Source organism: Quercus suber, unplaced genomic scaffold (assembly GCF_002906115.3).
Source record: "Quercus suber isolate HL8 unplaced genomic scaffold, Cork oak 2.0 scaffold_20, whole genome shotgun sequence".
NCBI lineage: Eukaryota > Viridiplantae > Streptophyta > Magnoliopsida > Fagales > Fagaceae > Quercus > Quercus suber.
In genome coordinates this window covers 1,324,270-1,346,779 of record NW_027069485.1, presented here as the reverse complement: position 1 = coordinate 1,346,779, position 22,510 = coordinate 1,324,270, and the positions used below count along the sequence as shown (strand labels likewise).

Below are 22,510 nucleotides of genomic sequence, written 5' to 3'. Positions count from 1 at the left end.
ACTCCCAAATTTTAATCAATAAAAATATTTCTCTACTTACAAGAGTATTAATTAGACCTCAAATATTAGCCAATAGATATAAAATAAATAAAGGGTAAAATATCATTTTTGTCCCTAAACTATTACAAAAGTTCGTTTTTCGTCCCTAAACTTTCAAAAGTTTTATTTTTGTCTCTAAACTATCACAAAAGTTCGTTTTTTGTCCCTAAACTTTCAGAAGTTCTATTTTCATCCCTAAAATTTTTCAAATGCATTGATTTTTGTCCCTCCCACATCAGCACTCTGTCAAGCCACGTCAGCATTCCGTCAGATGGAGGGACGAAAATCAATACGTTTGGAAAAGTTTAGGGACGAAAATAGAACTTTTGAAAGTTTAGGGACGAAAAACTAACTTTTGTGATAGTTTAGGGACGAAAATAGAACTTTTGAAAGTTTAGGGACGAAAAACGAACTTTTGTGATAGTTTAGGGACGAAAATGATATTTTACCCATAAATAAATTAGTAACGGAATGTACTCAACAAAATGTCACAATAATTTCACAATATTCTTAAATTAACATGTTAATTCACACATGGGATCACCACAATCTCTAATTTAAATTTTTGCTATGCTAATCTTAGGATGACAATCTGTTATTCGTAGGTAAAAAAGTGATGTCAGTAGTGGGTTCAAATTAGAACTAATATAACAAATTATTACCTAAAATTTGTTGTTAAAATATTGTGGACAAAACATTACTTAATTGTTTATCAAAGACAAAAAGGGAGGGGGGGGGGGAATTAGCAAGGGGTGTGGGTGGACCACTGTCCACTCATTTCTTTGTTTTTATTTTTAATTTTAATCATTGTAGCTTTATATATATACTAGTTGTTAACAAAAAAAAATATATTGTGGAGACTGGATTTGAGCACTTCTACTGTTAAGTGAGTGGACTCAAGCCTAGCTAGCCCAATATAATGAATTTGTAGAGAACTGGTTTAAGAACTAGGCCCTAGTGAGGGATGCAACGACTGGGCATGGATGCATAGGGGTTAAACAGCGTGAACTTGGATTAAAATGTGCAATGATGCTCCTTGGCTCTCCTCTGGGGAGCTCGAAGTTCTTTTATTTCTTTAGTGATCGGTTACAAAGACTTCAGTGATGATACAGAGTGCTATAGTGCTCTATGTTTCTACTCGTCTTTCTCTTTTTCACCCCCTTTCAAGAGAGATCCCTTACATTATATACCCCCTTTCAGTTGATCTGAGCCCTACATCTGTTGATCAAACAAGTCACTACTCGAGTACTATTCCCATTAGTCGCCTTCCTATTCTTTCTGTGGGCTGCAGCAACCAAGGCTGCGCTGTTCAGGGGTCATTTTTTTTATTAATGCAGCCAAAACATTAGTTGTGGGCATTTAATGTGGAGGTAACAGTTCATCTTGGACATGCTCCTCCACCATGCTTCTGCGGCCGACACGTTGTGCCTGTTCCTTCTCTTTAGATGCTCAGGAAGGCTGCTTTTGGTGGCCTGTTACTTTCTCCTCCCATGGTCTCAATCTGCCGAGGACAAGGTCGTCCTCAGCAAGGTTCCTGGGCAATTTGGACTTTCAAACTTCGTCTTCGGCATGGGCCTTGGGCCTGGAACTAAGTGGGTCGAGGTTACCAAGTCCTCTGACCCCACATATATATATATATATATATATATAAGTTTTGAAAAAAATTAATCAAGTCTCAAGAGAGTTCTCTAGATAATTTGTTATTAGCAATGAATACAATATAATAATTAAAAAAAGTGAAAATCCCAAAAATGAATATATGAATTAAAAGACTAAAAACTTTTGCATCTAAATAAATTAGATGAATAGATTTTATGTAAAAAAAAAAATTATATAATTAAATTTAAATATATAAAATATCTCAATTTAAACAAAACCTTAGGCGCCAAAATCTCTTGGGCCGCCCCTGCTCACTCAAATCTTTACTAAGTACCTGTTCGGATACTAAGTCTATGTTTCGCGTCCAGCGTTTCAAGTTGTGTTTTTTTTTTTTTTTTTCTTTTTTTTTTTCTTTTTTTTTTCTTTTTGGGAAGAGTAGATTATGCTTTTCTAGTGGGTCCTGTGCACTGTTCAAGGGACCCTGAAGTACTTTATTCAGCAACTTTTTCATTAAAAATAGGTCTCACGACACTATTCACATATTTAAAATTATTTTACTACAATATTTTCTGTTTTCAATTTTCAGTTGTATCCAAACGGACCCTAAGTCATACCATACAAGATGCTTTCCATTTAGTATCCAAACTAAATTTGTCCTCTCCTTCTCCTTAAGTTTGAGTTGGGTTGTTAGTGTAGAAGCCCAACAGGCCCTAGGCCCACTATTCTTTTCTTGCATTACACATATATTATTATTTTTTCCTTATACAGCACATACATAAGTGTTATTTTTTTATAAATATATAAATTTTTTTTTTTTGAATACAACACATATAATATTATTTGTACCACACTCCTATACATGTTTTTATAAACGCAGTCCTTATATTATATGGTTTTATTTTGGTAAACGTCCTTATATGGTTTTACTTTTACACATCAATACCTATTGAATTGATTCTCGAGTCAAACATTATCAAATTTGTTCTACCAATACCAGATCCAAAAAAAAAAAATTTCTTTATACTTTCATCTCTATTCTTTTCCTCTTCAGTCACTGGGCTTAGCACCAATATCTACATCACCGCCATTGATCAAGGTGAAACCTAACATGAGGCTCCCAATAAGGATCCTCGACAGACCTAAGCAAAAGCCCAAAACTACTGCTTACATTTGATCGGTGTTGAGCTTCAAGCGTTAGTGATATGACATCTTTGTAATAATGATAAGAGTGAGTGATTAGTATAATATTATAACTCATATTTGTGGATAAGATTGTTGGGCATATAAGTGTAAGACTGACTCACTTTCCTTTCATTCAGGTCTCCAATTCCTTCACTTCCACCTCTTAAGACTTTAAACACAATAGAAAACTCCTATTACATGACCTTCAACCGAGCATTTCCCCTTGGAATAGAGATTCCCAAGAATGAACTTAAAATTTCAAACTACATTCATTTGATTACTTTTTTTTTTTTTTTTGGTTGCTGTCAATTTAACCAATCTTTTTCTCAATTTACTCTTTCAATTTTTAGGTTATATTCAACACGTACAGTGCTTCTATTTATTTATTTATTTATTGAAAACGAGGCGGGTATTCATTCATACATTCAAGGAAATCAAATCCAAATACAAAGCCTTCAATGCTGGCGGAGGAGACTCTTCCATCCAAACCATATCCTCAACTATCTGACTGGCATGGTGGGCCAAGCAATGTGCAACAGCGTTGGCACTCCACTTAATACAATTCATAGACAAGCTCCTAAAACCCAATGCTAAAGTGCTAATATCATCATAGATCTGTTCTAGTCTAGACTTGTTAGGATGTGGAGATACAATGGTTTTCATTATCGTGGCATTATCACCCTCAACCACTAGGTCCAAGAACCCCGTGGCCAAAACAAACTCAAGGGCTTTTCTACAAGCTAACACTTCAGCTTCCTCGCTACTAACCACAGACGGACCACGTGCAGATAAGCCGGCCAACACCTTTCCTAAGTTATTTCGGACAATGACACCCATTGCTGATGAATTCATGTTCGCAAATATCGCGGCATTGAAATCTAGTTTGAAAGCCGATCCTGTGGGTGGTCTCCACTACTAGACAAAATCCGTAATCACCGAGGTAGCAAGCTAAGATTGTTTGTCCTTGTACTCAACCAAGACGTCTCTTGCTCGCTGAATGAGGATAGAAGGGCGTTGTATTTCTCCTCCATGCATAACCTGGTTCCATTAATTCCAAATTGTCCAGCATTGTACCCAGAATAGCTCCAACTCCTCCTCTGTTAGTTTTTGTATCAATCTAACAACCAACATAATAAATTCAGAATGCCCAGTGATGCTCTTCTGTATCTTCCTTATACTCCCTACCCATATATCTTGCGCTACCCACACTACCAGAGCACGTGAGCCATGGATTTGGACTCCAACTTGCATACCTCACACCGTCCATTCTCCACCAAGGTTTTCAGACCCAGACCGTTCATTGAACTGTAAAAGGGAGAGGTTCAAGGTTTTTGAGGTCGAACCGTGATGACGTTATAATTAATTTAATAATTAATTAAAGCCTAAATATATATATTAAATTTATAAAATTAGCAAAATTGACTAATATATCTATATATGTAAGGGAAATTTAATTATTTTCAAGCATGTATTTAATAATTAAATAAGAAAGTTAGTAAAATAAAATAATAACCATGAAAACATTAAAATTTATGATTAATTTTTGAAGTAAAGTTGAATATCTTTGAAGGATTTTAATTATAATTTTTTTTATTCCTCGTAAGAGATGGATAATTTAATTAAGTAGAATAAAATTGTGTTGTTTTTATATAAAAAAAAAAAAAAAAAATTGCTAAGGGGTTGGACCGCATGGTTCTCACCGGTTCGTGCGGTCTAACCCCGGTTTTAGGGGCTCACAGAATTAACAAAAAATTCGGTTCTTTAGGCTTAAAAAACCGATTTTCATCTCGGTTTCCAGTTTTCACGGTCCGACCTCCCGGTCTGGTCCGATTCTGAGAACCATGTTCTCCACTACTTTACAATGAGCCAAATTCTCTCGAGTTGGCAGAGCATTTTGACATGCTCTCCACCCGAATACCTTTATCTTATTTGGGATTCGCATTTTCCACAAATGCCGCCAAACCTACCCATCCAAACCTGCCTTTGAGCTCTCTCCCTTATTACCTTCCTGTCTTGAGAGTTCTCTAGCAACATGGTAGCCCAATCTCATATAGTACTCCCCACTCTTCATGTGCAACCAAACGATTAGATCAGAGGCTTGTCTTCGACTTAATGGCATGCAAAGGATTGCCTCAGCATCATCTCTGTGGAATTTAGCCTCAATTAATTCCCTATCCCATTCCTTAATTCTCCAATCAATAATATCAGACACCCTTCACTCCCATTCCTCCTCCAATGGTGGGTGGATAACCATATTAGTTGGATGGTTTAAAATTCACTTGTCTTTAGTTACCCTTATTGAAGAACCATCTCCCACTTGCCAACAACAACCTTTTTTAAGAAATTGCATCGTGGGAAGTATCGTGCCTTGAAACATCTATACAATAGTGAGTCTTGTTCTTGTAGCAATCTCCACCCTTGCTTTGCTAGCATTGCCAAGTTAAAATTCCTTAGGTCTCTAAAGCCCATACCCCTTTCCTTCTTAGGTTGAGACAACACATTCCAACTCTTCCAATGGATTTTTTTTTCTCATTTCCTATTTTGCCCCACCAAAACTTCGCACACATTGCATTTAATTCATTACATAGCTCGACCGGCAATTGGAATACTCTCATTGCGTAAGTTGGGATGGATTGGGCCACCGCCTTAATCAACACTTCCTTTCCTGCTCTAGAGAGTAATTTCCCATTCCACCCTTGAATCTTCTTCCAAACTTTATCCTTCAGGAAGGAAAAGGTTCAATATTTTGCATGTTCCACCAAAGTAGGTAGTCCCAAATAAGACTCAAAACGATCTACCTCCTTCACACCCAGCTCACTTTTGATTGTCTCTCTTTGTACCCCTTGTATGATGCTTCTATTGACATTGGCTAATGTTACTATGTTAATAATGATGTAAGTAATTACAAAACATATGCAATTTTTATGAAAAACTACAAGGCGTGTGCTTGTTATTAAATTTAGTAATATAATATTAAAAATAAAACCTAGTTTGGACTTCGATAAAAAAATAAAATGAAACCTAGTTTTGAAACAAAGCAAATATTTAAACCATTTGATTCGTAAAATTAAAGTTTAGAAATTTCAAAATTAATAAAAAAAGTCTTCAATTTTATGAGGGGAAAAAGTCCAACGTTGAGCTATTCTACGAAGTTAACTTAATTAAAATGGAAAGAAAAAAGAAAAAGAAATGCAATGAAAATTTCCACTCTAGATTGTATGGTTTAGTTTCCTTATAGAATTTACACCTATTTATTTTGTCTTTGTCTTATGCATAGTTTGTAGCATGTGCCTTGACTATTGAACCAAGTAGCATCTGGAATATGGATAACTGATATTTAAATAGAAAGAGGGAAAAATGCCCATTTATCCCCCCAAACTTTCAACTACTGGCCAAAAGACTCTCTCAATTTTTATATTGGTCAATTTACTCCTTAAACTATTTACAACTGTCAAATCAATACTCCAGTTAGTCTCATGTTAAAACACTAACATAATAAAAGCATGTGAAATTCACATGTCTTTTAAAATCAAAATTAATCACCCAAATTTGAATTGGCATGAAGAATGTACATCTTGAGAAGGATCTCAAATTTGCATCACATGTAGTCTTCAAGGAGGCACTAAAGGAGTGGTGTATTAGAGAAAAACATGATTTTGAGTATAAGCACAATGATAAGTGGAGAGTGACAGCTGTATGTAAAAAAAAAAAAAAAGTGGTTGGAAGATACATGCATCCCAAACACAAATGGGAGATGCCTTTCAAATCAAAATTTTTAAGAGCATACATACGTGTGGCAATGATCATAAGAATAGTAAGATTTCTTAAAGGTGGTTGGCCAACAAATATTTACCATTTTTTAGGGGTGATCATATTTGGACAACAAATGCATTGAAGGGTGCAGTGTTTAGGGACTATGAAGTTGATGTGACTTTCGATAATGGCCTTCAAGATGATATATGGTGTTGAGGAGAAGCAGTATAAGAGACTTTGAAACTATGCAGTTGCTATTAGGAAGTGGAATGTAGGTAGCGCAGTGAAGATACAAATTGTGAGTAATTTGTTTAAAGGGATGTATGTTTGTCTTGATGCTTGCAAAAGGGGATTCTTAGCAGGTTGTAGGCCACTTATTAGGATAGATAGTTGTCATTTGAAGGGGACAATAGAGAGACAGTTGCTGGTTGCTATTGGGAAAGATGGGAATGATAATATCTTTCCAATCGCTTATGCTATTGTTGAAATTAATAATAAAAGCTCTTGGACTTGGTTTCTACAATGTTTGTTGGATGGTTGTATATTATATAGGGTACTCAGCAATCAAATATGGGTACTCAACAATCAAGTCAAAGTCGTACAAAGAATGACAACACTAGTGGAAGCAAGAAGGATAAGGGAAAGGCTAAGGTCTAGTGGTAGCAAGAAGATAAATATTTTTTTAGTTCAATATTTTGCTTAGTGATACACAACCTTTTCAAAATATTGATGGAGCTGGTATACTTTTGTTTTTCAGTATTGCTGGAAAAGTGTAATTATTGATTCATTGAGTGTTATTTTTTGGCAAACAATATACTATTTGTAAACACACATTTGATATTTCAATTTGTGGCATATTGAGATCCTTTTAAAAGTACTGATGGAGTCGATATACTTTTGTTTTTTAATATTGCTAGAAAAGTGTAATTATTGATTCATTGAGTGTTATTTTTTGGCAAACAATATACTATCGTAAACACTCATTTGATATTTCAATTCATGCTATATTGAGATCCTTTTAAGAATACTAATGGAGCCGGTATACATTTGTATTTCAGTATTGCTGGAAAAGTGTAATTATTGATTCATTGAATGTTATTTTTTGACAAACAATATACTATTTGTAAACACTCATTTGATATTTTAATTCATGGCATATTAAGACTTTTAAGAATACAGATGGAGCTGGTATACTTTTGTGGGGAAGTAAAAAATTGAAAGATTTTTTTTAATAAAGAAATTAAAGAGCCTTAGAGTTATTGCATAAAGTTCAATTTGGACAAAGACTTCATCATCCTTTATTCCAATGCAAAAACAAAAGGTGTACCTTAGAATAATCCCATTTAAGGAAAAATTTAAGCCAAAATGAGAACTACGCGAACCTTACCCTTTGTCATAGTTACAATAATATCTTCTAATCACTAAAAACAGTTAAAAAAAATTAATCAAATTGAGTACAAAGGTGTGGAAGCAAAATACTAGTTCCATTCTTATTATGTCACAAACCATTTATTTTAGTACTCATACATAAATAGTCACTTCAAGTGACATCCAACATTAACACTCAGACTTAAACGAAATCCTCTTATGCATCGCAATAGTAACATGGTTATATCTTCCCATCCTAGATGGCACACTATTGTTTTCTCAAGTTTCTCTTTTTATTTTATTTTATCATTTTCCCTTCACCACATGAGCTTTCTGGCCCAGTTTAGAAACAGTATTTGACAATTTGAAAGAGAGTCATCCTATAAACCAATTTGGCTAAGAAGATAGGTATAAAGGAAAAGAAATTTGAAAATCATGTTTTTCTCGTTGTTAAGTATAAAAGACACATGATCATTTTTCCTGCCGAAACAACATAATTGTATAAACTCAAAGACTTTGGCTGGCGTTTTGTTATGCATCAATTACCAAATAATATGACGAACATTCTTGGTTTCAGATACTGTAAAAGAAAAAGAAAGCTTTGTACACAAGGACATAATATTCTGCATTTGTACATGAATTGCTGCAAAGCTGTCTTTAACAACTTCAGAGTTCATACATAAAGGAGAAGGTGGTTCACACAGTTTCATACAAAGCAACATTTAAATCTTAGATATTAACTGGTAGACACAACTTTTTTCCCCAATCTATTTTATAAGAATTTATCTCAAACTCATTACAGGCCATGGAGCCACACCAGGGGTTGGAAGTGAAGGTCGGATAAAGGGAACCTGCCTCACAACTGAAAAGGCTTCATTAAGGCGTGCAGCATGACTCATGAATTGCGATACCTTCTGCAAAAGTAGTTCAGTAAAATGTACAAGTTTGGCAATCCACCTTTCATCAAATCTCATAAGATTTATCTTGAAATAGAAATAAAATATATTTTACATTTCCTAAGAAACATTACTTGAATCAATATATAATGCAAAAAGAAGCAGCTGCAACAACCCCACCCAACCCCCATTACATCCTTTCTCCAGTATCATCTTTGCACCAAACCATATAGCCAATAAAAAGCGTAGCCATATCTCTCCCCCTCTCAAACATTTAATCAAACAATTGTATATCTCTCAGGCACTTAATCAAACAGCTCTATAGCATACTCAAAAGTTGAGGGGGTGTATGAACATTTTTCCCATAGAAAGAAGAAAGAAAACACATCCGTTGATGAAAATGATGAAGGTGAAATGATCATATACGAGGATAATTTGTAGTTTGAAAAACAAAAGGAAGAAAATAACAAATGAAGAAAAATAAATCAACCCATACAAAGAAAAAGGCGTACCGGCATAATCACAATTACATCCAGAATTACATAAGTCATTCATGAATTACTTGTAGAACCCCTTTGCTTTATCTCGGTCCTGATAATTCCTCTGGCAGTAATGGAGTTGCAGCCTCAAGAGCCCCCTCATTGTGAACAGCTGCTGTATTTTCTCTCAATGCTGGTGGACTTGAAAAGTTATAATCCAAGTTATCTTCCACATGCATTACACCTTCCAATACCTTAACAACTACTGACATGGGTGGCCTCCTAATAAAATGACTTTGCAGACACCAGGCAGCGACCCTTAACATAGTCACTACCTCTTCTCCATATAACTGCAAATCCTCACTAGACTTATCAACCATATCCAAAAGTTGTCCTTCCTCTGCTTTTCTCTTGAAAAGGCTTAGTAAGTGCATATCCTCCTCTGGCTGAGACAAGTCCATGTTTTTCCGCCCACAGCATACTTCCATGACCACAACGCCAAAGCTATACACATCTACCTTTTCAGTGATTCTTGAGTTCAACCACTCAGGAGCCATATAGCCTGGTGTTCCTCGCACAGTTGTTACAACTTGGCTTTGGTCCCTCTCAATTAACTTTGACAGCCCAAAATCTGAAACTTTTGCATTGAAATTTACATCTAAAAGGATGTTTTGGGGCTTGATATCTAAGTGAATTATTTTCTGCCTGCATTCTTCATGAAGATAGGCTAGTCCCTTGGCTACATTGAGGACAATGTTCCTTCTGGTTTGCCAATCAAGAGGAGGCTCTTGGTCTTTGTGGAAGATCCATTTATCTAAGGATCCATTGCACATGTACTCATAAACTAATAGCCTGTGCGATGTTTCAGCACAGAATCCAATTAATCTGACCATATGGACATGATGAATGCTGCCTATCGACTCAACTTCTGCAAAAAATGACTTCTTCTCTTGACCAAAACCAGTAAGACATTTCACAGCTACTTTTATGCCACTTGGTAGGGTCCCTTGAAAGACTGAACCAAATCCTCCTTCCCCCAGCTTGCTGCTAAAATTCTCGGTTGCACTTTTCAAGTCCTCATAAGAGAATCTAGTAGGTGTCCCGGTAATTGGTCAAGATAATCTTCCTCAATTTCTTTGTAATCCTTTGTATATCGAAGAAAGAAGAAGATGCCGACTGTCAGTGAGACACCAAAGACAGCTCCTAGAGTTGATCCCACTATGATTGCAACTTGATTTGTTCTATTTTTGGGAGAAATGGTTGAGGAATCCTTTGCAGTGTTCTGCACTTTAAATAATGCAGAAGTGTTAAAGTTATAATACATTTGTTCATTGTTGATGATCGAAACACATCAGACAATAAAACGCAATCACCGCTTGATGCATTCGATTTATATCGAAATATAGCGAGTTTGCATGAACAGTTCTTCAAACAGGCCTGTTTGCAAGTCTCCATATCTGTATTGTTAATGTCAATGCTGTATCTGTAAGCAAAGTAATAGAGGTCCTTGACCTCGAGAAAGCTCTGAGACTCAGAAGAATTGCAAGAAATGGGTGTTATCGCTGTACACCCAAGATTGGGTTGCCTACCATCGACTTGTCTGAACAAATTTGTTGTATCATCTGCTCCAGGACAACTGCACTGCCCATTTGAACATATACCATAATTTCCACAAACAAATGGATAGCCACATGCTCCTAAATAAAGAAGTAGATCAGAAACCTGTTTCCAACTTGACCCTCCCCACTCATAAACCCTCAAATGCCCATCAGAATCAAACCTTATGAATTGAGCAGAAGATACAGGAGCAAAACTAAACTCTGCAAAACTTCCATTCATATATATAGCACTGTTTACAATACTCAGGGATTGATAATAGATTTGGGGGGGATTGGAATCAACATAGGCAACTAAACCTTCATTTTTATAAGCAAGAGATAACAAACCCTCAGTCAAATTCGATGCTGATTCAGTTGCTATTAGTTTCTGGCCAGACACCATCCTCTGCCCAGGAAGTAAAGGATCTGTTGGATGATCAAAAGACTGCCAGACCACAGCATTGTTTTTGCTAAAGAGCACGAGGTTTCCCTCCTCAGTTAAGTTTAAACCTGAAACAGACATACCGGTTGTATTTGTAGACCAAACATAAGTGCCATCAGCGTCTCTTAGGATCAAGTCTCCATCTTGAGAGAGTTGCAGTGTCGCATTAATTTTGACAGGTGTGTTCCTGTTCGCAGTCCACACTGCTTCTAAGGATTCTATGAAAGGAGGGTTGACACCTGTGCGGGTTTGGAATATAGAGACAGTAAAAAAGCACGTACCATTCCGGAATTGGCAGAGGAAGCCACAGACAAAGCGGGGACCAAAGTTTCCCCTGAGAAGGACGGTCCTCAGACCACCCCAATTTGAACTATTCAGGCTGTCTAATGGACTATTGATCCATGTTGTGGATAGATTGGCAACTGGAATCTCAACAATCTGGGCATTGATTAGAAGCAAAAAAGAAAGCAGAAGTCAAAGGATGTGAAGAATTAAGCTGACAACCATTGCTATCTATGATGCGAGATGATGCCGAAGGAGAGCAAATGAGCTCAATATAAAGATATCACAAGAGTCCACTGTCCAATGTCAGTTAGAATTAAATAATGCTACAAAGATAAGTCAGGTGCACAACATTTTGTACCTTGTTTTTCATAACATAGATCATGACAATGGTTGTAGAAAAAATATTAATATGAAAATTTTTGTCTCTAACGTTATTCAGGTTAAATATTGAACTTCATTAAGATAAAATAAAGTACAAGACAGTCTAGGGGACCCGATGGTTTGGCCTTGAGTTAGTTTATCCGCTTGGCTTGAGGCAGGTTTATCTGGTCCATTACTTGAAGACTGGTCGTATTTCCAAATGCATAAGGTCTCTTATTGTATACTTTATAATATATATATATATATATATTATTGGACATAATTTGAAGACAGGCAACTGGTTGTATGCATTATTAGGAAGTTCCAAAAGAAAAAGTATACATTATGTTGTAGAAAAAGTCATATATTGTGTGCCTAAGAATAGTGTAATAATAAAATATAAATGTTCTGATTGATTAAAAGACTTCTGTTGAGGTTGCCAGTTCTAGGCTTCTACAGAAGTGTTCCATAAAAGAGGTATCTTTGATTGATTCTCAAACATTTCCCCCAAGTTTGAAGTTTGAACAAGTCAGTGCTCATCAGCAGTCTTACTAAAGGTAGTTTGATGAGGCTAATTTTGAAGACAAGGTTTTATGCAGACAATTTTTATATTAGCAAAATAATGCGTGTGAGTCATCTCAAACGGAGACTAGTAAGTATATATTAATGCGTTTTCCTTCACAAAAGCTGTGGGATTTCCTCAATTTATATGCAAGATTGCGTGATGAAGCAAGAGAAAGCTCAAGTAGCTGAAATCTGTGTAAGGAAGTAAATTGTTAAAAGATACCACAAAAACTTGAAAATTTACTGAAGCGATGTTGTACATACATAAGAACAATTACATAGGCACTGTTTAATATGTAGATGAAATATGCAAAAATTTAATGTCACCTTTTAAGTGTCTAATGCTTTTTAAATAGGTGCAGCTCCTCTCTATGTTGGTTTGACATTTAGTAGGTGATTAAGCATGGTGTCTCGTATTAATGCAAGCACAGTGACAGAGGCTCATATTCTAGCAAGATTAATTAGTGCCTTTTGTACTATGCTAAGATGAAGGCCATCAAGTTCTTCCTTCCGCAGATTACTGTTAAAAGAGTTCCTTTATTCTACCGAATATGGAAAAACAAAAACAAAAAAGAATGGAAAAGAGATGTTGTATATTGAACAAATTAGTTGAGTTTAAATGCAAAATAGATAGGTAAATCTGTGTATAAGAAGTAAGAACATTCCAAATTGTAAGTGTTTGGATCCAGTGCCCAATTGTACTGGATCTATTTAAATAATAACATGTGTCCACTTTTAAACGTGTCACCATTTTAGCGGGTCTAATGCACTGGACCTAAGCCTTCACCCTACATAATTATACCTAATAGATTCAATTTGAATATACTTAGTTTCCAGCAAGGAAATATTTATTCATTTAATTTTTTTTTCCTATCAACATGGATAATAGTTAATTTCATCCCATTGATTTGAAGACGATGCTCATACCTCCGGACATACTGTCAGTAACAAATTAGACCATGCGGATATTGATTATTAGTTGATAGGTGTGATACCGCTTAATAGTTTATAGTTTATACCATAGTAACAGTTTTTATTTTTTAAATTTTATTAAAAGTAAAGAATGAGGTTTAGTGTCAATTCAAACTTGCGTAATAGAGAGTCAGTTAAACTTTAAAGGTTCCATGATTTCCAATAGCACGTGTTGATAGTGGAAGAAGCTATATAACTAAGGGAAAGTAAAGAATGTATAATGTATATGTACTTGACCTTGCATAGTCATATAATATAGGATTCCAATGTGTCTAAAGTTTGACCAGTTTATTTAAGAAATAAAGGGGAAGATCCGATGAGATTTAATGCCCCTCACACGGTCTTCCTGGCTCTACAGACCCGTCCACACGTTTGTGCCGGAGGGAAACTACAGGGGAATGAGGTATTAAACATGATCCTGTCTGCTTCATTAGTCTTGTATACAAATTCTGACGTGGAGTGAAGACTACACCATATTGCCTACTTACTAGTGTTGAGTTTGACCTCCAGGCTCCTGATGAAAAGGTTTGATTTTGAATTGTAATTTTACCCAGAGTATGGGTAGTCTGAGAGAGGACTGGTCCTCTATCCACACAGTGCAAATTTCACGAAAGGAAGATTATTGATTAACATCTAATGTTTATGTAAATTGTACACAATTGTACTCATCTATTTAGTCCACAATGTAAATCTTATATGAGCAATGAAATGTAAACTAATTCTAGATTTTTCTTGGCTCATCCAAACCAAGTCTCAAAAAGAACATCTCTATCATCCTAAGCTCATCCAAACCAGATGAATTTGAGCCTAGTGAAGTTAAAAACTGATAACGAAAAACTACAAAACTTGTGAAAGTTAGATATACTTAACTAATGATTCTTTAAATTTAAAATTAAAAGACAAACAAATTATAGCAAATGAGAGATTTATTCAATAATGATAAATATAACCTTCAAATGTATTGTATCAAGTAACACCAAATAAATTTAGTGACAAATATGTTACAGATTGAGAAGTATTGGCGATTGCCAGGCATGAGTTCAAAGCTGCTACAACAATTTGGAAAACTAGAAAATTCAATCACTACAGGAAGGAACTTATTATAGAACAGAGATTACCTCTCACTCTTCATGCAAAAAAATAAATGTTCTTGTCAATTGTCACCGTGGTTCTGATAAAATTGAATCCAATAAAGTAGTTGCACCACCAACATTTACTTTTGGATGCATGACTCTTGCTCTTGTGTTTGGAATAGGTGGATTGCAGAAGTTATAATCAATGTTTTCTTCAGCATCTCCAACACCCTCCAAGACCTTAACAACCATTGACATTGAAGGCCTCTTTGAATAATCACTTTGCGAACACCAAGCAGCAACCCTCATCATATCCACAACTTCTGACCCATGTAATTGCATATCTTCATGGTACTTATCAACCAGGTCCAACAACTGCTTCTTCAGTAACTTTACCATGAAAAGTCCCTGTAAATGCATTGCTTCCTCAAGCTGAGAACGATCAAAATATCTCCATCCACTCAACATTTCCAACAACACTGCTCCAAAATTATACACATCTACTTTCTCTGTAATTACTGAGCTCAACCATTTTGGCGCTAAATAGCCAGAAGTTCCTCTCATGATTGTTACAACTTAGCTCTGGTCACGATCAATCAATTTAGCAAACCAAAATCAGCAACTTTTGCATTAAAATTCTCATCTAGGAGAATATTTTCAGGTTTTACATCAAAATGGGCAATCTTTTTATTGCAATCTTCATGGAGATAGGTGAGTCCCTTTGCTATGTCAAGAATGATCTTCTTCTTCCTAGGCCAATCCAAATTAAACTCATGGGTTTTATGGAAAATCCATTTATCCAAAGACCCATTAGACATGTACTTATAAACAAGAAGTCTATGCGATCTTTGAGCACAGAACCCAATCAATTTTACCAAGTTGAAATGATGAATACTACCAATTGTCTTGACCTCAACTAAAAATGATTTCTTGATTTGATTAATTCCACTATGATGCTTCACAACAATTTTAGTGCCATCAATGAGAGCCCCTTCAAAAACTGTGCCAAACCCACCTCCACCAAGCTTCTTATTAAAATTTTTCGTCATGGCTTGCAAATTCTCAAATGAATATCTTGTGGGCATTCCTAGTACATGATCTAAATAATACTCCTCAGCTTCGTTGGAATCATTATTCTTCCTAAACGAAAGAATTAAGATTCCAATTAAAAGAAACAGACCAAACAAAGATGCAATGCTGGATCCCAATATTATTACAAACCGATTTCTTTTCTTTCCCCGTTGGGAAGGAATTACCCTTAGGAGATTCTGCACTTTGATGTATATGGAAGCGGCAAGAATAGATTCACTACTGTTTCTGTCACCGCTCCTCAGTGATAAAATTCTCGATAGTAAATGACAATCCCCTGTTAAGGAACTCCAACTGTAGTATTGGTAAAGAAGCAGCTTGACATGAACAATTTATTAAGCATGCCTGCTTACAACCTTCTAAATATGTATTTCGGAGCACTTTTCTAAAACTAAAATAACTTAGAGGTGTTTGGTACATATATTTAAAAATATATATTTTATTGTTTAAAAACATGTGTAAAAATACGTGTGAATAAAAAAATTGTATAAAAATGTGTATTATGTTATTTGATAAAATTCCTAATAGTAAATGACAATCCCCTGTTAAGGAACTCCGACTGTAGTATTGTAAAGAAGCAACTTGACATGAACAATTTATAAAGCATGCCTGCTTACAACCTTCTAAATATGTATTTCAGAGCACTTTTCTAAAACTAAAATAACTTACGTTCTGGACCTCTAAAACAAATTGATTTTGGGTAGCATCACAAGACAAGGGAGTAACTAGGGAGCACCCACGGTCAGGCAGACTGTCATTGGTTCGCTTGAAATAGTTTGTCCTATTTTTTGATTCAGGAACAGGACAACTACTGGGCATTTCTACAAATACCATAATTGCCACACGCCATTCGGTAATCGCAGTAATCAATATATTCTTTGAGAGAATCAACTTCCTTCCATTTTGAACTCTGTTTTTGCCACGCATACCCTCTCAAATGTCCATCAGCCCCTAATCTGACATACTGCAATGAATGGTCTTCATATACATACGGATATAAAAAATGGAGAGAAATGTAACCCTCCATTATTAACTTCTAAAGAAACTGACGTGTTAATGTCAGAACTGAAAGAAATAGAAGAACCTGAGTAATAGGTTATTGAAGGATTAGAATCGAAGGATAATATCAGTGACAGAGAGTGCAAATAATCATCCTTCACTATTGAGTTTCTGCCCTCGCCCAAAGTTTGCCAACAAACTAGTGAGTCGGTTGGGTGATCAAAAGACTGCCAACTTGCTTGTCATTTTCATCCGCGAGTATATAATTTAGCTTAGTTGTTAAATAACAAGAGAAGTGTCATGCTAATCGGTGCCCTTATACTAGTTAACAATCCATTTTAGTAAAATTTTGATATCACTTTTATAGGAAATGAAAAAAGCTGTTAAAACATTAATTGTTTTTTTTTTCTTTTCCCATAAAATTTTCTTTAAATGGATTATTAACCAATGCCCTAAAGGCATCTATTAGCATTTTCCAAAAAAGAATTAAGACTTAGGAATAAAAGAATGAATTAACATGAAAAATAATATGACAAACTATGTTTTAAAGAGTAACAACTAGGGATGTAACATGAGGCACATATACAAGAAAGGGCACCAGGGAATGCCAAGGAAGATAGGGTTGCTTACAAACACCTAATAGTCAAAGCTATGAGAGAGAGAGAGAGAGAGAGAGAGAGAGAGAGAGAGAGAGAGAGAGAGAGAGAGAGAGAGAGCTCTTAACAACTTAATTCATGAAGGAAAGTCTTTGATGACTACACTTTTACGATACTAAATTATGTATTAAATGAACCCAATTTAGGGTATTAATAGGAAACTATTCCTAGACTAACCATTCACTTAATTATGGTTACTAGACATGTAATACAAGTAAAATATTTTACTTTCATTCCAAGTATAATTGGGCTTGGGCCTTGACTTGGATTAGGTTTAGTATTGGATTTTTAATTACCACATGTGTTTTATGGCTTTATTTATTTATTTTTTTTAATTTGAGGAAATTTGAGGATTTAATAGAAGGGATCTTATCCCGCATATATTGTTGAGAAATTTTTTCAGGTTACACAACACTGTATCATCATGTCTACTAGTTGTTACTTGACTGGATTGAAGGCTGCAAATTGCAATACTGATACAAATTCCTATATTATAACACCGAAGATATTTCCAGTTTTAAGAAGTAACATTTATTCATTTCCACCCTATTAGTATTCAATGCTGCTGCAATAGTCAACACTCAACAGAGTATTACTTTTTCCTCAAAAAAAAAAAAAAAAAACAAACATAGTGTTACTGTTTATGCTACCAGCAACATAAAATACCTATTTGGAAGTTTAAAACAGAAACATAAATGTAGATAATGGGGGAGGAGAGGTAGAGAGTGTTATTCCTTAGACTATTTCGTATCTATTTTCATGAAGTACGTAGTCTCATATCAATAAAATTATACTTATCAAAAAAAAGAAAAAGTAGACAATGAGGGAGGAGATGTGGGGTTTAAAATACGATTGTTTATTCAGGAATTTTCCATTTTCTTGATAGATTGGTGATAATATGGGGGTAACATCCATATTTCAATGACATTTATACTCTTGTTTTGTAAGGTGAGTTTCTTATATAGTATATTGTGCTAGGCCTCTATAGGAAGATAATTAAGATTCAAATCCTCCTCCATACTTGTTGTAAACAACTGAAGTATATATACATAAAACATTTTTGTTTTAAGGCCTTGTGAAATATATATATATATATATATATATATTTATAACATCTATATATATATATATAAACATTTTTGTTTTTAGGCCTTGTGAAATTTTCTTCCCATAGAGCATGGGTGGTAGCTATCAATGACATCAAAATTTCTTCCCTTGGCCTCATGGAAGCTTGATTCAGGGACAGATCATTTGCAGTACATGGGTTTTATTCAAAATTCAAGTACCAATGAATGACTTTATTTCTTTTTTACATAGGATTTATTTGTCAGTAGTAAAATGCCACTTTTTTATTTTTTGAGTAATGCTATGGACACATAAAAATGCATAACTTTGTACTACAACTCGCCATGTGAATCGTGATGAGTTGTGATTGGTAGATTTGTGACGGTGGGCCATATGGGGACACACTTCCACCACTCATAACTCGTCACGTGGCGAGTTGTGATATAAAGTTGTGCATTTTTATGTGTTCATAGCATTACTCTTAATTTTTTTTGGTGAGAAACAAACACACACACAAAAAAGGTAGGGGATGAGATTCTAATATAAAGTCTCAGCCACAAACTTACTGAAAACCCTTGATAAACAAGCCATGCTATTTTTCTTGTGATAAGGATATTTATCCAATTTCTAGGAAACAACCTGAAATTAGTCAAATTTATCTAGAGGGATGATCTCAATCATTGAGCTTGTCACCTTCTTTTGTCAAATTGTCTAAAATTCAAAATACTATCGACAATTTTTTTTTTGATTGTTTCATTTGGTCATTATGAGATAAACTGAGAAGACCTCCTCCATTCTTCATGCGAAGTTACTTCGAAATTATTTCTTGAGTGCTGACCTGATATTGCTATATATATGAAGAAAGTATATAATTTTTTTAGTTACATATATAATATAATGCTTTCTAGATTGTTTTTTTTTTTCCAATACAATTGCACGTCAACTTGGTTGACGTTATGACACATCTGCCGTACATAGTAGCGACAAATTTTGATCAAAAGACCTTTCTCTTCAGCTCTCCAAATTATGTGCAATTCTAACATAGTTGCTTCAATGATTTCTATTAGAACCTCTTAGTTTGCACCATGATTTCAAGCACTCTCGCTGCACTGGGGAGCCTATGTTGTCTGTTCTACGTCAGCTCTGCACCACATGGAGTTGAACTCGTGAAAATGAAAGAGCCTAGCTTTTCCCATTACTGTCCTTCTGAAAATGAGAAAGTGATGTTGTGGAAGCCTGAAGAAAGCACACACGATACTCTGTTGATGGAATAGAAACTAAACTATTAGCTTCTGACGGTAAACATTGAATCCACTAGGTTTTCCCTGAATCCACAAGGAGATAAATTGGAATCCACCAAAGAAAAAAATTTGACAAAAGTTTGTGATTATTGATAATATTCTAATTTGTCTCTGACGGCTACAAAACATATAAATACTAAGAAAAATGTCTGAAACCCTAATTCGCACTAATTACACGATTAGGTGACAAAATACCAAAATTTACCAAAAATGGAAAAATTGAGTTAAATGCAAAATCATAAACTACTGACCTTAATGGTCGTCTCAAAATAAGCGGGACCTTATTTCGACTTTTGAGCAAAAATTTATTAAGGAAATCAAAATTACTATAAACAGAAAAATCACAGTTTTCAAGGCCTAAAAGAAGGAATTCGCCATTTTTAAGGATACCTTGTGACAAAGTGACGACTATTGCTTAGAAGGCTATTTCGCTTCAGCCTGCCAAATTTCATGCAATTCTAACTCCTAGGCCCATGATTACTACTGGTGTCTTTTTCAGTGGAGTCAATTCCGTACCGTACCGGCCAGTATGGCCGGAATTTATTGTATTGGTAGGTGAACCGGTACATAAATACCCATGTTTCGTACCGCTTAAAATACCGGTACTTACTGGACTATACCGGACGTACCGCCGAATATCAGACATTTCGGCCGAAAAATGGAAACCGGGAGGTACTAAAAGTTTGAAGAAAATGGAAAAAATTAGAAACAGAAAGCTCACGATGCCGTCCTCACCGGTTGTTTTCTCATGTTGTCAGCCATTCCCCAGCCTTCCTCCTTCTGTTTTATCCAGCCGCTTCTCTGTTTTCTTCTTCACCTTCTTCTTCTTCATCTTCTTCAGTTTTGACCAAACCTCTCTGTGCCTTTTGTTTTAGTTGTGTGTGTGTGTGGCTATTGTTTAATTGATTTGTGTGACTTTTAGTTGTTTGTGTGGCTCTTATTTAATTGTTTTGTGTGGGTTCTGACAACCCACGTGAACTCTAATGAGTTCAATCTTCAAATATACTTTTTTTTTTTTTTTTTTGCTAAACAACTTCAAATATACTTGACTTTTGGGCCGGCTGCCACTCAAATTTGATAAGCAATTTTATGTTTTTATTTTTTAATAATTAATATCATTTTTTTTAACTTTATATATGTATGTGTATATATATATATATATATATATATATATTAAATTTTTTTTGTTATGTTTTTGAAGGAAAAAAAAAAAAAAAAAAAAAAAGATAACTACAACAATAACAACAAACATAATGTTTTATGGTTATTATTTTTGATCTGTTGAAAACCTCCGATTAACTAAATTTGGTGAAATGTAAAAATCTATTAAGGTTATTTTCTTTGGTCTCTCTGTTGTGTAGAGAAGTGCGTTTTTCCTCCTTATCTTCAACAATAGAAGATGTATGTCCCTTCTACACAAAAGAGAGTTTTGTATTGGGGTTTGTCTTGTTTGTTATTTTGTCTCTTTGTGGATATCAAGCTTGTCCGTGGAGCTTGATGAGAATCAACAAGCATTCAAGGATCCATTGCATGTTCCAGTTGGGCCTATTACTAAAGCAAGATCCAAGAAGATCAAAGAAGCACTTAATGCACTGATTCAAGAGATTTGGGCTGATTCTAACGGAGAACATTCCAAGCTTGGCCCAAAGGAAGATAAAGACGTAATAAATTTAATCCAAGCTATTGAGGGCTAATCTGGCTTAATTGGGTGTTATTTATGGCGTGGATTAATGACTAGTTGATTTTTCAACTCCATATCAGTTAATAAATATTTTTCCTAGTCTGGAGCTTCTAGTTTTGGACCAGATCTACCTTAATTTTAGGCTTTTATTATTTAGAACGTTTTTAGCTATTTTTCCTATTTTGGATCTGCTAATTTCAGACCAAATCAACTTTTATTTAGGGTTTTATTATTTAGTATGTTTTTTATATTTTCTATTTCCAGTCATGTCATATAAATAGCATGCACTCATTGTAATAGAAAGATTATTGAATAAAAATAAGAAAATGTGAGGCTTTGCTCTTCTTTTGGTTCTTCAAGAACTGTGAACTTATCAGAGATTCTTCCTTGTAGCGTTCAAACTTTATACCTTTGGTTTGTGATTCATTATAATCATTGGGTCAAGGTCTATTACTTATACCTTTGGTTCGCGTTTCGCTTATAAACGTTGGGTCAGGGTTCTATCAAAAATCTGAATTTTAGTTTTCTTGGGCAATTATTCCAATATTTTTGTTGGGTCTCAAAGCGTGTCGATTAAGGTTCGCATCATTTGGTATCATAGTACAGGTTCTAAAATCAGTTTTCTTTCCCTTTGTCTTTTGTTTCCAGTTATCATCCTGTCTTGTTCCTTTTGTGTTCTTTATTTCTCGTTCTTATTTTGTGACATGCACTAGGTTAAAATCGTGCACCAAGCTCCCAGAAAAGAAAAAAAAAAGAAGTGAAAAAGAAAAAGAAAAAAAGAAGAGACTTCAGAAAAGAAATAGAAAACAAAAAAAAAAAAAAAAAATGTTTGTAGTTTCAATTCTCTCAGACCAAAATATTATTTTCTTTTGTCCTCTTCCTTTGATTTAGTGTTTCTATCATATTTTTTCTTGCTATTGGTATTAGTTTAAATACTACAAGTTGAATTTCTTGATTAAGTTTACTAGTTTAAGTAGAACTGAAAATGGGAAGCTACGAGTGAAAAAAGGCAAGAGAGCATGAGACTAATATCGGGAAAAAGCCAATTTAAAAGTGAAACATGAGTGTGAGTGACATAATTTGAGCATAAACACGTGAGGAAGTGTTGT

General features: G+C 34.8%; 1 protein-coding gene and 1 pseudogene across 1 annotated transcript; both read right to left on the bottom strand.

Annotated features, from left to right (window-relative positions):
- Positions 1 to 9,417: 9,417 nt before the first annotated feature.
- LOC111999772 (G-type lectin S-receptor-like serine/threonine-protein kinase SD2-5) lies at positions 9,418 to 12,023 on the bottom strand. The gene is given in 4 exon segments (XM_065763062.1): positions 9,418 to 10,415; positions 10,418 to 10,663; positions 10,666 to 11,794; positions 12,000 to 12,023. Coding segments are annotated over 4 exon segments (2,397 nt in total).
- Positions 12,024 to 14,697: 2,674 nt separating this feature from the next.
- On the bottom strand, positions 14,698 to 16,726 carry LOC111999773 (probable receptor-like protein kinase At5g20050; annotated as a pseudogene).
- Between the last annotated feature and the right edge of the window lie 5,784 nt (positions 16,727 to 22,510).